Source organism: Pleurodeles waltl, chromosome 3_1 (assembly GCF_031143425.1).
Source record: "Pleurodeles waltl isolate 20211129_DDA chromosome 3_1, aPleWal1.hap1.20221129, whole genome shotgun sequence".
Taxonomy (NCBI): Eukaryota; Metazoa; Chordata; class Amphibia; order Caudata; family Salamandridae; genus Pleurodeles; species Pleurodeles waltl.
Window position 1 is genome coordinate 1162623697 of NC_090440.1, and position 15438 is coordinate 1162639134.

General features: G+C 44.2%; 1 protein-coding gene across 1 annotated transcript in view; it reads left to right on the forward strand.

Annotated features, from left to right (window-relative positions):
- The window catches only part of LOC138285031 (otoancorin-like), a 489250-nt gene that overhangs the window by 258049 nt on the left and 215763 nt on the right, over window positions 1-15438 (forward strand). The window contains exon 16 of the mRNA XM_069224460.1: window positions 1870-2008. Within this exon, the coding sequence (XP_069080561.1) occupies window positions 1870-2008 (139 nt within the window). The remainder of the gene's footprint in view (window positions 1-1869; window positions 2009-15438) is intronic.

Consider the following 15438-nt stretch of genomic DNA (forward strand, 5'->3'; position numbering starts at 1 on the left):
AAGAAGTTAATACCATATCTCCAGCACAATAATCAATAATCATTAGCAAATCAATAAAATCAATTATCAGTGGAGTCAGTAATTGTCACGCACCATGACCTTTCAGCCATGAATAACCACACCTCTAGTAAAAGTTTAGTAAGTTTATTTCCCTATATTAACAATGCTAAAGTCATATAGATTAATCTCAAAATTAAATGAAACACATATAAAAAATAACACTGGTTGTCCAAAGCGGCGGAAGAAATGCAATCTAATCAAAGCTTGATCTATGACACATTCTAAAGTTACAGTGCAAATCAATAGCAGAGTCAGCTGCAACAAAGTTAAAATATACATGAAATTCAACAAAGTAAGTCGTCAATCATTTTAGTCCCTGTCATCTGTCAGCACTCATGATGGCCCTTAACTAACACCAGATTAGCATCAGCATGTTAGGCTTCATGCAAAACAATTTAGAAACTCAAAATTAGAAAACATCTAGCTATGGATCTATCAAAATAGCGTAGTTAGTACCAAGAAAGAAAAGGCATAAGATGCATACAGTCACAGTTTATCATTCTAAACCTATCCTCGATATGGGTCAGCAAAGCAGATTCACTCTTCGTCCTCAGGTCATCAGTCGATCAGTGAAACATCAGGCTCTCAGTCATGACTCAGAGTATGAGCTCAATATCGGAATAAATCTCAAATCTCTCCTAAAGTTCTCTGAAAATCTGGCTGAATAATTCTCTCTAAGGGCTACATGTACCAAAGTTCAGATTTGCGACTTGCAAATTGCAAATCAGAGCAAATCCGAATGTAGTATAGTGTCATCGACACTAATAGCGATTCGCAAGGGGGTCGCAAACGGCCACCTCATGATTATTCATGAGGTACCTCGCAATTTGCGACCCCTTGGGAAAGTGGCCCTCACAGGGATGGTGGCTGGAGACATCAGACCACCATGTCTGTGACTGCTTTTAAATAAAGCATTTTTTTTTTTAATGCAGCCTTTTTTCCTTAAAGGAAAACAAGATGCATTACAAAAATAAACAAATGAAACGTTTTTGTTTCATTTTTTCAGGGCAGGCAGTGGTCCATAGGACCACTGCCTGCCCTGAAAAAATGTTTTTAGTGACATTCACAAAGGGGAAGTGGTCCCATGGGGACCCCTTCCCATTTGCGAATCGGTTAGCACCAGTATGACACTGGTGCTAACTGCAATTGTTTTGCAGTCACAAAACAATCATATATAGGACTGCGAGTCGCAATTAGGAAGGGAACACCCCTTCTTAATTGCGAGTCGCAATCCCGTTTTGCAATTCAGTAAAAAGTTTACTGAATCGCAAAACTGGGTTTGTACATGGGGAAGTGCATTTTGCACGTCACAAACAGACAGATTCGATGTTTGTGACGTGCAAAATCCTTCGTACATGTCGCTTAGAAATACAGCTTCTGCATGAGGTCTGGCAAATTAGGCCAAGACACTCGCTAAATTAGGACCTACAATTTATAAAGCTAAAGCATGCTTCATAATCTTTAATATGACATATTACTGCACTAACCTAGTACATATTCAATATTTCATAAGTATTAATCATTAAGAAGTACATTTTGTGAATATTGGTGGCCATTCTTCGAGTTCACATTTTCAAATGCGTGTATTATTTTTCTATGTTATTTCATTTTCTACATAAACTCATTATTCAAAATATAAACACTAATTAAGAAATGTTATTAAAGCCACCTGCGCTAGCAAGATTCCAGTACCTGTTTTCAGTGCTCAGCCCACTGGGTGCATGCCAATATTTTATTCTGCCATTTGGTCATAGTGCCCTGAGGGCGCTCACATTTACACTGCTAGTTTTGTTTTCTTCTTTCGACCAGGTCCCTGAAAGACTTGAAGACAATCCCAGGCTCCCTTTGCCCCAGTGTTCTCATGCTTCAAGGACAGGCTGACATCAACCTTCTAGCACGCAGTTCTCCACGTCGAGGGGAGCTAATCAACTTCGTCAAGAGTTGTTTGGTAAGCAATAACCTAGAATTCCAGGTCTCATATTTATTTGTTTTAATTAGCTCAGTACTGCTCACCCCCCACGCCTAAATGTTTTCTAAGTTCAGTAGTTAACTGCTGGCTTTTTTACGTGTTAAAATTGTATTTGACTTTCAAAAGTCACCTATCACCAACATTCAGATCAGCACATTATGGGGGTGATTCTAACTCTGGTGGGCGGCGGAGGCCGCCCGCCAGAGTTCCCCCCTCCAGAACACCGCTCCGCGGTCAGGAGACCGCCGCGGTGATTCTGGGTTTCCCACTGGGCTGGCGGGCGACCGCCAAAAGGCCGCCCGCCAGCCCAGTGGGAAACAACCCTCCATGAGGATGCCGGCTCCGTATGGAGCCGGCGGAGTGGAGGATGTGCGACGGGTGCAATGGCACCCATCGCGTATTTCAGTGTCTGCAAAGCAGACACTGAAATACAAAGTGGGGCCCTCTTACGGGGGCCCCTGCAGTGCCCATTGGCATGGGCACTGCAGGGGCCCCCAGGGGACCCACAACACCCCATACCGCCATCCTGTTCCTGGCGGGCGACCCGCCAGGAACAGGATGGCGGTATGGGGTGTCAGAATCCCCATGGCGGCGCAGCAAGCTGCGCCGCCATGGCAGATTCCCATGGGCAGCGGAAAGTCGGCGGTACACCGCCGGCTTTCCGCTTCTGGCTGCGGCTGTACCGCTGCAGTCAGAATGCCCGGCGGAGCACCGCCAGCCTGTTGGCGGTGCAACCGCCGACCCTGGCCCCGGCGGTCCTTGACCGCCGGGGTCAGAATCACCCCCTATGAGTCAATTGTATCTAATATGCAAGGAAAATGCACGTGCCATCACCAGGGTTCCACTATACACATGCCAGAAAAACGAAACATCCCAAAAATCCCAGCATGGGCATTACTGATCTACAAAGCCAAAGCATGGTATTCAACAGGCATACTAACACGTTTAATATGCCCATTCCCCAACCGAGACAATGCAGCTACAATTATTTTACCCATCTCTGCTCAAGAACCTCCTGTCATTCAATATATAACTTTTTTCTTGCTTCAAAATTTACATTTGCTAGGTATTTATGCTAACAGATAGAGGGATGCAAATTCAGTACTGAGGATTCGGCCATATATATTGGAAGACGCGGCCTGACACTTCATAAAGCTAGCCTTCAAAACGCAGAATACAAGCAGAAGCACATACTTTGATTTTGAATATTATGTGAATTAACTCAGAACAGGCAAACGCCAACTTACCTTTTTCTACTTCATGGCCTAAGCCATATTTTGGAAGTAAGAGAGGCTTTAAGTTTATGAAATGTGCTTCTAAACATAATGCAAGTTCATAGAACAAACGCCAACCACAGTAATTTTATTTGTGTTTTGGTTTGTACAAGCCTTATTGCATAAAGCATTAACAAACTTTGTGAGTATGAAATTAGGATTCTTTTGGCCAAATATAGCTACAGAAATCTAACACACTTTTTAGTCATGCTCAAGTACTCATCTTTAATACTGTAATATTTAGTTTGAACATTTGATGGCAATAATAAATGTATAGTGTTCCGCAGAATTATCACATTGTAGCACTAGAAATGCTTCACACTGTTTTCGCAGAACACAAAGTGCCTCATGTCATGTAATGTTCGGGAGGCGTTGTGCACACTATGGCCCTCATTTATACTTTTTGTTGCAAACCTGCATTAGCACAGGTTTGCGTCAAAAGGTTTAGTGCCGGCTAGCACCATTCATGGACGCCGACTGGGCATCATATTTAAGGAATGGCGCTAACCGGCGGTAATGTGTGATTAGTGTCAAAATAAATGACACTAACCGGGTGGGAGAGGCATAGGGGAACTAGGAGGTTGTGTGTCAAAGAATGGTGCTAGTCAGGTTAGAGTCAGAAAAATGACTATAACCTGACTAGCGTACTTTTTTGATGCACAACCTCCATGGACATGACTCCTGTCTTACTAAAGACAGGAGTCATGCCCCCCTGCCCAAAGGCCATGCCAATGTCCCCTGGGTATGGCCATTGGGCACAGTGACATGCAGGGGGGCCCCAGTTAGGCCCCCGATGGCACTTTAAAAAACAAACTCACCTGAACATACCTGGGATGGGTCCCCCCATCCTTAGGTGTCCTCCAGATGTGGGTGAGGGTGTCCCTGGGTGCAGGGAAGGGCACCTGTGGGCTGTTTCCATGGCCTCTGACCATGGAAAATGGGCGACAGGTCCATTAACGTCTGCCAGTACCCAGGCGTTAAATAATGGCGCACAGCAGGCTTAGCTCTAATATTGAATGCCCTTCTCCTCCTGTACGTGACTATTGCACGGGAGGATAAATAAGGCGCAAAGGCCTTAGAGTCATTTTTTGCCCAGGAACTCCTACCTTGAATCTCATTGATGCAAGGTAGTTTTCTGCAGGCAAAAAATGATGTTAAACGGATTTGCGTAACAAATATGATGAAAATCCGGCACAAACAAAGTCTAAATATACCCCTATAGTGCAGAAAACAAACGTATAAATAAAGTTTGCGACTGGAAAATGGGTGCAGTAGTTTCTGCATCATAGGATCCTCACTGACAGTCATAATTGAAGAACTTGCTCGCCCACTACATTGATTATAACTCCTGCCTTCTTGTACCCTTGCTTATTAAATCACTTATAGCATATTAAATGATAGCATTCCTAACAAGACTCATTACAGCTACTAAAATCATTTATGAGAACACTGTGCATGGTAGAGTGGCGAGTTATAATTAATGTAGTGTGGTAAGCGAGTTGGCAACACTGTGTACGGAGGTACATTATTTATAGTAATTTAAAGTTGGTAATTTATAGATGTAATTTATAACTATGACTTTAGAATTTCCAATGTTTGTGTCATTCAAGTTGGGTTTATATAGAAAGAATAAATAAAGTTTTTCTAACTGTAACTTATCCTTAATCATAAGTTTTTATTGCATTGAATATCAAGGGATTTTATTTTTTAATAAAAATAAGTTTTAGTGTATCGTCATTGAGTCGACTGTCGTTAATTGGACTGACGTACAGTACAGTGGAGAAGAGTGTTGTAGAGACTAGTGCCGCAGAGTGAAGTGTTATAGAGTGGGCTTGACTGGAGTGGATTTCAGTGTCATAAAGTGAAGTGTCTAGAAACTGGAGTGGAGTGTCGTGGAATGTCATCATAGACTGGAGTGTAACTGGGTAGAGTGTTGTAGAGTGGAGAAGAGTGTTGTAGAAAGGAGTGGCATAGACTGGAGTGGCTTACAGTGGAATACCGTAGAATGGAGTGGCATAGAGTTGAGTGTAGAGTCTAATGACGTACAATGGAATACCGTAGAGTGGACTGGGGTACAGTCGAGCAGCGTACAGTGGAGTGGCACTGACTGGAGTGGCATAGAGTCAAGCAGCATACAGTAGAGTGCAGTGCCATAGAGTGGAATAGCGTAGAGTGGAGTGGCTTAGAGCACAGTGATGTGCATTTCAGTACTGTAGAGGGGAGTGGCTTAGAGTTGAGTGGCATAGAGTGATGTGGCATGGTGTACAGTGGAGTTGTATAGAGTGGAGTGGCATACAGTTGAGCAGCATGTCATAGAGTGAAGTGGCATAGAGTGAAGTGGAGGTTTGTAGAGTAGAGTGCAGTGGAGTGACATAGAATGGAGTACCATGTTGTACACAGAGTGGAGTGCCCTGGAGTGGAAGCACGAAGAGTAACATGGCATAGAGTGGAATAGCGTAGAGTCGCATAGAGTAATGTGGACTAAAGTAGGCTGGAGTGATGTGTTGTACAGTGGAGTGGCATACAGTGGAATGGCATGTAGTACAGAACAGAGTGATGGGGCATGTAAGAGTGAAAACAACAAGGTGCTGGATAGAATGCTAGAATTAAGCTCAGCCAGTATATTACAGTTGGCAAGGCACAAACAAAATTTAAGCTAGAATCGAACCAACCAAACATCGTTCCAACAAAGTCTTTATTTTCTTAAATACAAAAGAAGACAGCCAACGTGTTTCGTTCACAACCTGCAATCTTCCTCAGGGCTGTAAAGAACAAACATACATAAAATACCCATGATTTACATTTGTAATATCATACATATCATAAATTAAACACATAGCAAAACAACTAAGCAGTACATCTTAACATAGAAAGACAACAATACAAATAAACAACAATATCGACATCCATCAATTCAGCATTAAAGAGAAACATTTCAATATATACATTCCCCTCTAAACATATTGATCACTGCTAAAAATGTATATCTACCTGAAACACAGAGCCTAAACCAAAGAGAACATAATTTTTTACCCATGGATCCTTTCTATACCATTTACTCAGCAACTTTATTGTGACAATTGAACTAAGTATATGTGAATTTACTGAGCAATTCTACAGTAGTTAAATATATTTACTCCACATCATGAAAATGAATATCGTTTGTCAGTATTGACCAGGAGGGGACCTAGGTCATAAAAATGTTTCATTAAACATATCATATATACCATTGGGATCGGTCAAGGAAATAAAGTACCACCACATACTTTTATAATGTCATAATAATGAATTTTATTATAAGAGATTTCTCCCCTACATAACACCACAATAGCTTAACTAGGTAGACGTCCACCACACACTCCAAAATGGACAAACACAATTCCATTAACGTACCATCAATGCTTCACAGCAGTGTGATATGATGCATTCACCGTGTGTGTCAGCTTCACAAGTTCCACAAACATGTTCCATTATAATTTCCATTATTGATGACGTGTAGCTAACTCCTAAAAAATTTCACAAGACAACATATGAAATCTAATTGTCCTTTTATCATCCCTTATCAATCATTCTTTGCCTTCCACGCAATCTCAGCTTGGACCCAGCCATATGCAAAATCAGTCTTGACCCTGGTCCTCATGGAAACAGTACAGCCCGAACTGCCAGGCCAGGTCCTCCCTGAACCGGAACACAAGCAACCTAGGACCAGTTTTGCCCTATTTAGGGCTCTTCAGCCCGGTGTAGCTTGGGTCCAGTAGCATGGTGAGTCCGGGACCCACGTCTTCTAATGTGAAACAAATTTTTCTCCAGAAATGCCATCTCTTTTCATGAAATGGTCCCCATCTAGAAGAAAAAAGGCAGTGTTAGACCCTTATGCAGTCTTTGTGGTATGTCTACTACCATTACAATTAGGCTGCAGGTCCGGTCATAAAATGTCATACATCCCCTCAAGGATAGAGGAAGAATCCGTCTGAGAGGTAAATTGGAAGACATCAGAGCTGAGGAAGAGAGGAAGAAAGAAAAAAACTGAACAAAGAGGAGGCTCCCTCTTCTGAAAAGGTTCTCTTTCATGAAAAAAGACCCACACATAGGGAGACCTAAAGTGAAGAGACAAACAAAACATAGTTGCCACCAATCCAGACACTCTCGGCACTCCTGAGAACATCAGTCAATGTCGAGACAGTTGGTGCTGACGTGTTCGCCATCAAGGAGTTCAAGTGCACCATTGACACCTCTGGTACAGATGCCTATTGTGCCATCAACACATTTGACTTCAACTCCTGCACCAAAGTCTTGCATTATGACGTCGTACCACTCGAAGCCACAACATTCAACTTCGAAACATCATCATTCGACATCAAAGAAGTCAAGATAACTGTTAAGGAACTCACCACCAAGACTATTGACATCCAGAAGATTGACGTCAAGGAGGTTCATGTTGAGAATGTCCTTGGCATCAATTTACACCTTGTCCACTCATGAGTCTATTGTTATTGAGGACACTGATATTTTTCCTGCTTCAAAATTTACATTTACTGCAGAGGACCAAATTTAGGAATGATTATAGACTTTGACCCTACTTCCAACACCTGCGGTGTCTCCAGTTCCGTTGATTCCACTTCCTATATCACAAGTTTTAATAATGCTACCAAGAGCAAAATCAATGTCTCCTGGTCCGTTCCGACCACAAGCAATAACACCAGCTTCTTAACTATCTCCCGAATGCAGTCTGGTTCAACACAACAGAAGACGCTCCTAGTCTAATTCTTTTCCAACTTCAAGATCACAATCCACCGACTTCTTCACTTGTTACAAGTCTTCGTCTTCAGAGACTCCTCCAGTTAGAACTTACCCTGTTATGATGTTCTAACTTTCCAAGATATCAATAAATATGACTACAAAACTAAACATCCAAATAGAAGTGTTACAAAAAGCAGTATGTGTCATAATGGAGATCGTGCAGCCCAGAGCCTCTTCAAGACCTAATCTGGCAATGGTTCCTGACATTAAAGAATAGGCCAAGGAAAAATTCCTAACACCAGCAATATTAAAATCAGCAACACCCCGAAATACAAACCAACAGAACACGATCTGGCACAGGAGCACAAATCTGATTGAGTCAACTTTTCAGCAGTCAGAAAAAGACATTCTTCTGCACCTGAGAAATCAGTTCCTGCAGAAAAGGTGAATGAAAGAATAGACACAGTGGGCAGAACAATCTCTAAATCAGCTACTTTAGCCTTTAAACCATCAAGGCCCATATTTATAATTTTCTAGCGCCACATTTGCATCATTTTTTGACACAAAAGCGACGCACACTTACAAAATACTACTATATTTTGTAAGCGTGCGCCGCTTTTGTGTCAAAAATGCGACACTAAAAAAGTATAAATATGATCCCAAGTACTTCAGCATTATTGGGCAAGTTTGACAGAGCTTTATTGGAATCACTCCTGACATTTGCAAAATACCTCCCGAAGGAAAGAAAACAAGATTTCCTAGAAATCATACAGGAACCACAAATAGTATCCAACCAAGCAATCAGTGTTGCAATAGACTTGGCGATAACTTCATACTGTCATGGCATAGAACTTCTTAGTGTGTCTTGGCCTAGAGTACCAACTTTAAAATCAGAGGTGGATCATTAATCTACCATTTGGAGAAGCCTTTCCATTTGGGCTTCACACACATGAGGAAATTGAACGTGCGAAAAAAGAATTATAGACATCAAAAAGAGCTAGTTTGAAGAAAAACAAAGGCCCTGATTTATACCTTTTGGAGCAAAACTGCACCAACGCATCTTTGCACCAAAAAGCTTAGCACCGGCTTGCACCATTTCTGAGGACCAGCCAGGCACCATATTTATGGAATGGTGCAAGCCGATGCAAAGGTTAAGCTGGTATAAAAAAAAAATATGACGTCAGCCGGGTGGGGCAGGCGGTATGGAAGAAGGGGGTTTTTCACCAAAAAATGACGTTAGGCAGGTTAGAGTAAAAAAAATTACTCCAACCAGCCTAGTGTCATTTTCTGATGCAAAACCATCCATACCACATGAATCCTAACTTAGAAAAGACAGGAGTCATGCCCACCACCCCAATGGCCAGCCAGCACAGGGGGCCATGGTCCCCTGGGCATGGCCATTGCACCCATTGCCATTTAGGGGAGCCCACTTAAAAAAGAAATACTTACCTGTACTTACTTACACTTACCTGGGATGGGGTCCCCCGTCCTCTGCTGTCCCTCTGGTGTGGGTGTCCCTTGGGCCTGGGGAGGACCTGTGGGCTTATTCCATAGTGTTCCACCATGGAAATAGGCCCACAGGTCCCCTAACGCCTGCCCTGACCCAGGCGTTAAATAATGGTGCAAAGTAATCTTTGCACCATTATTTGACCTCTCCTCTCCTCCGTGTGTGATTTTTGCATGGGGGATAAATATGGCCCTAAGGACATAGAGTCATTTTTTGCACTGGAACGCCTATCTTGTATCTCATTGATAGAAAGTAGGTTTCCACGTCCAAAAAATGACTTAAGTCCATAAATTTGGCGCTAGACTGGTCTATAAATATGGAGTTAGTTTTGCACTAAATTTGCGTCAATAGAAAATGACGCAAATTGGCCGCCAAACATTTATCAATATGGCCCAAAGTATTATAGATCTCAATGTAGGAGAAGAAATGACAGGTATCATTCTAGACAGAGAATTCAATTCTTGCAATTGTCCTCTTGCTCGTAGTCCCAAGGTCATAAGTCACAATATCACTCTCAATATCATTGTATACATGGTAGAGTAAGTAGACCCCAACAACAACAACAGAGGTCATATTCAAAACTTTGCTCACAATCAAAACAGTGAAAATCCTACTCTTCCTTATCTCTTACCCACTCCAGTGAGAAAGAGTTTCACAAACTACTTGGCAGAGTAAAAAGCTATGGCTACAGACAAATGGATCCTACAATTCATCCAATCTCACTACGCTCATCATTCCCTTCAAAACAACCAATAAATCTGTTAAATCACCCATCTCAAAGAGGAAAATGCATCTATTCCAGGTATCTTTTGGTACTCAAAACAAGAATTCAGACGGATTACGGGCCTAAGAAAAGCAAAAAGAGCAGATCAAAAAAGAAATATTTTAAATGCTGGCCCTACAACTAATTTATCCACAAATAACAAAGGGAGACTATTCGTGTTCCATGGATTTACAGGATGCATATTTCCACATTCCTATTACAGCGAAAAACACAGGCTCTGATTTATACTTTTTGGGGCAAAACTGCACTAACGCATTTTTGCACCAAAATGTTTAGCACCGGCTTGCACCATTTTTGTGCACCAACCGGGCACCATATTTATGGAATGGTGCAATCCGGTTAAAAGGGTAGACTAGTGTAAAAAAAAATGACATTCGTCGGGTGGGGCTGGCGGTATGAAGGAAGGGGGTTTGGCACTAAAAAATGACGTTCGGCAGGTTAGAGTAAAAAATGACTCTAACCTGCCTAGGGTCATTTTCTGATGCAAAACCATCCATACCACATGAATCCTGTCTTAGAAAAGACAGGAGTCATGCCCACCATCCCAATAGCCAGCACAGGGGACCAGGGTCCCCTGGGCAGGGCTATTGCACCCTGTGCCATGTATGAGGGGGGCATTTCAAGCCCCCCGATAGCACTTTAAAAATAAAATAAAATACTTACCTGGGATAGGGTCCCCCATTCTCCGCTGTCTCTCTGGTGTGGGTGGGGGTGTCCCTTGGGTCTGGGGAGGGCACCTGTGGACTTATTCCATGGTGTTCCACCATGGAAATAGGCCCACAGGTCCCCTAATGCCTGTCCTGACCCAAGTGTTAAAAAATTGGTCAAAGCAAGCTTTGCACCATTTTATGACCCCTCCTTCCTCCTGTGCACCATTTTTACACTGGAGTATAAATATGGTGTTAAGGCCACAGAGTAATTTTTTGCACAGGAATGCCTACCTTGCATCTCATTAAGGCAAGGTAGATTTCCACATCCAAAAAATGACTAACTCCATAAATTTTGCGCTAGACTGGTCTAGCGCCAAAGTATAAATATGGAGTTAATTATACACTGAATTAGAGTTTAAAAAAAAATGACACTTTTTCAGTGCAAACAGAGTATAAATATGCCACACAGTTGGCAAGTACCTTTAACAATAAAGGATTCTCCCATTTGGACTGAAATCAGCCCCAAGGACTTTTTCCACAACATGTCAGCAATTTCTATTTATATTGGAAAGAAAAGAATCTACATGTACCCTTTCTTTGGACTACAGGTTAATCAAGGCACAAACAGCATACCAAGCATAACTAAAAACAACAACCAGTCTGTCACAAGGCCTAGGACTACATATACATCACTGAAAGATCAGCATCATCTCCAGTACAAATAGTCAATTATTTAGGGGCATCTGAAAGCATTGAAGAATGGGAGGTGTATTCTTTGGCGGAGAGGGTATCAACTCTTTTACAGAAATGTCATCAGTTACTACTCAAACTCTTTCCAACAGCTCATCATATCTGTTAGAAATGGGGTCTTTGGTTGGCAGTCAGGTTACCCCCTGTCCTAGCAAGGACCGTCGCTCTAGTCAGGGTAAGTCACACACAATCCAAATTATCCTGTGCCCACACTCTGGTAGAGGCGGCGGTCGGACCGCGAACAGACCGGCGGTCCGAAAAATGGCATTCTGACCGCGGCGGTCACCGCCGCGATCGACCGCCACTTCCCCAATCCGACCGCCACGGCGGTCATGACCGACGGGCTGGAGTTCGCACACTCCGGCCCGGCGGTCGACCCAAGACCGCCAACCGTATCATGACCCTGCTTACCGCCGCGGTTTTTGGCGGTCGGGAACCGCCATGCGAACCATGGCGGTAGGCCCTATCGGGGCCAGGGAATTCCTTCCCTGGCACTGATAGGGGTCTCCCCCACCCCCCCACTGCCCCCCACGAGTCCTCCCCCCACACCCTCCACCCCCCTGCCACCCCCCAGAGGTGGTACGAACCCCCTGCCCCCCCACCCCGACATGCACATACACGCACCCCGACATGCACGCACCCCCAACATGCACATATGCACACCCCCTACACACACACATACACAACGGGGGCACATACCCGCACACATACATGCCGACATGCGCACCCGCCGAACTACACACATTGCCCAAAGGCACAGCAGCACCCCCCGCCCGCATGCACGCACTCACACACCCCCTCTACACACCCCCATGCACGCACACATCACACAACACCCCCCCACCCCCTCCCCTCACGGACGATCAACTTACCTTGTGCGTTGGTCCTCCGGGAGGCGACGGGAGCCATAGGGACGTGACCGCCAACAGAAGACCGCCAACAGAAGACCGCCACACAGAAATGTGGGTCGTAATTCTGGGGGCGGTGTTCTGCTGGCGTGGCGGTGGAGGTTGACCAGTCTCCACTTTCCCGCCGACCGCCAGTGTGGCTGCTGGCGGTATTCCGGCGGAACGCTCCCAGCGGTCGGAATACGCGCAGCGGCATACCGCCGCGGTCGGCGGTCTTTACCGCGGCGGTAACTCGGCGGTCTTGCGAAAAGACCGCCAAGGTCAGAATCAGGCCCAAAGTGTCTTAAGTCTTTTGAAAGCAAACAAAGTCTCTTTCAAGCACAAAGTACCTGGTTCGCATGAAAAATCTCTGCAAAGGGCCACAGAGGAGGAGAAGCGTGGAAACAAAGGGGTGTGCGTCGATTTCTCAGGCCGCACACAGCGATGCGTCATTTAGTTTCAACGCAGGGATGGCTGTGCATCGATTATCAGCGCTCAGTCGTGGACCCTCCTTGGTTTGCAGGGTTTTCAGACACCCGGGGGACTGTGCATGGATTTCCTGCGCTGGCAGGACGGAGTCACAGGAGCTGCGTCGATCTGGTGGGCGTTGCATCAAATTTTATACAGCACAGCAGGCGCTGTGTCGATTCCTCTCTGGAAGTTAGGCTGCGTCATGAGTGTCTGAGTTGATAGGGGCAGAGGCCCTGTTTAATACCCAAATGTGGCTTTGAAGTGGGGGGGAGACTTCAAAGAGTGGCTTAGAAGTGCACCGGGTCCCCTTTCAGATCAATCCTGTCTGTCTGGGTCCCAGTAGGGTGTGTGGCAGTCCTTTGTGTGAGAGCAGGCCCTCCACCCTCCCAGCCCAGGAAGACCCATTAAAAATGCAGATGTATGCAAGTGAAGCTGAGTATCCTGTGTTTGGGGTGTGTCTGAGTGAACGCACAAGGAGCTGTCAACTAAACCCAGCCAGATGTGGATTGTAAGGCACAGAAAGATTTAAGTGCACAGAAATGCTCAGTTTTCTAAAAGTGGCATTTCTAAAATAGTAATATTAAATCCAACTTCACCAGTCAGCAGGATTTAATGTCACCATTCTGGCCATACTGAATATGACCTCCCTACTCCTTTCAGATCAGCAGCTACCACAAAAATAAATGTATGAGGGCAGCCCCAATGTTAGCCTATGAAGGGAGCAGGCCTCAGAGCAGTGTATAAATGAATTTATGAGTTGTACACTACCAGGACATGTAAACTACCCAGGTACATGTCCTGCCTTTTGCCTACACAGCACCCTGCCCTATGGGTGACCTAGGGCATACCTTAGGGGTGTCTTATATGTAGAAAAAGGGGAGGTTTAGGCTTGGCAAGTACTTTTAAATGCCAAGTCGAATTGGCAGTGAAACTGCACACACAGGCCTTGCAATGGCAGGCCTGAGACAAGGTTAAGGGGCTACTTAAGTGGGTGGCACAATCAGTGCTGCAGGCCACTAGTAGCATTTAATCTACAGGCCCTGGGCACACATAGTGCACTCTGCCAGGGACGTATAAGTAAATTAAATAGTCCAATTGGGTATGATCCAATGTTACCATGTTTAAAGGGAGAGAGCATATGCACTGTTGCACTGGTTGGCAGTGGTAAAGTACGCAGAGTCTTAAAACCAGCAAAAACAGTATCTAAAAAGCGGAGGGAGGCAGGCAAAAAGTGAGTGATGACCACCCTAAGGCTGTCAGGTCTAACAATATCTCTTCCTTTCTGGTGTACATTGTCTCATGCATTTATCTAATTCTGGGAAGCTGGTTCTGTATATTATACATCAAAATAAGATATATTGTTCAAAGAGTCCAGGAGTTTACTTACTTGTGGACAGGGTCTAGCTCTAGCAATCCCAAAGTGTTCTTTTAGGGAGTAATGGGGTCAAGCAGTCTTAGGCTTATCAGAGAGGAGTGTTAGACATCTGCAAATAAACACACACAGTCAATAAATGAGACACAGGACTCAAAAAGGAGATCCACGCCAATTTGCAAAAATAACAAGTATCTTTATATAAGTTTAGGCACCAGACTCAATACGATCAGGTATTGACGTTTCTCAAGAAAAATCTGTACAGCTTTAAAAGGTCGACAGTGCAATTTTTGGAAGCTGCAATGTTGTCCTATGGAGGAAAAACATACTGCAAACAGGTATAGTACAGCTACTTATGGACCAATCTCCTGGAATTACACCCCCTATATGACCACTTCCTGTGCTGTCAGTTAGTAGTCTTTGGTTGATGAGGTTAGCAGGGTGGGAAGGTGGATGGGGTGGCTGGGGTTCAAAGTTGCTGTAGATCTTGGTGATTTTATTGTGGATGAAGTCAGAGAGGTTGTTGCAGAGTTCTTGTGTAGGGGTAATGGTTTGGGATGCAACTGTTTGATTGGTGAATTCCTTGATGATGGAGAAATGTTTCTTGCAGCTGTTGGAGCTAGATTCGGTTTTCAGGGTGAGGGCATTTTTCTTCAACTTTGCCACCCAACTGACCTTTGCAGTTACTTAGAGACGGGTATGCCTGCTTTTCTTTATCACCTACGCAATGTAACTTAAAAGGGTCTCACAGAGCCAAAGAACTGATGCATGCAGCACCCACAGCTCACCATTTTTCTTCAGATTGTCAAACAGATTTTACCACCCAAGCTCTGGTTCCGCTTAGTTACTGACTCTATCACTGAAATCCAGTCGTCACACCTGCACCGATCTCTTCTTAAGTTTTCTTACCCACCAGTTTGGAAATTCAATCATATTTGTATGGTGTGAATTCTTCCCACCGAAGTGAATCCTCG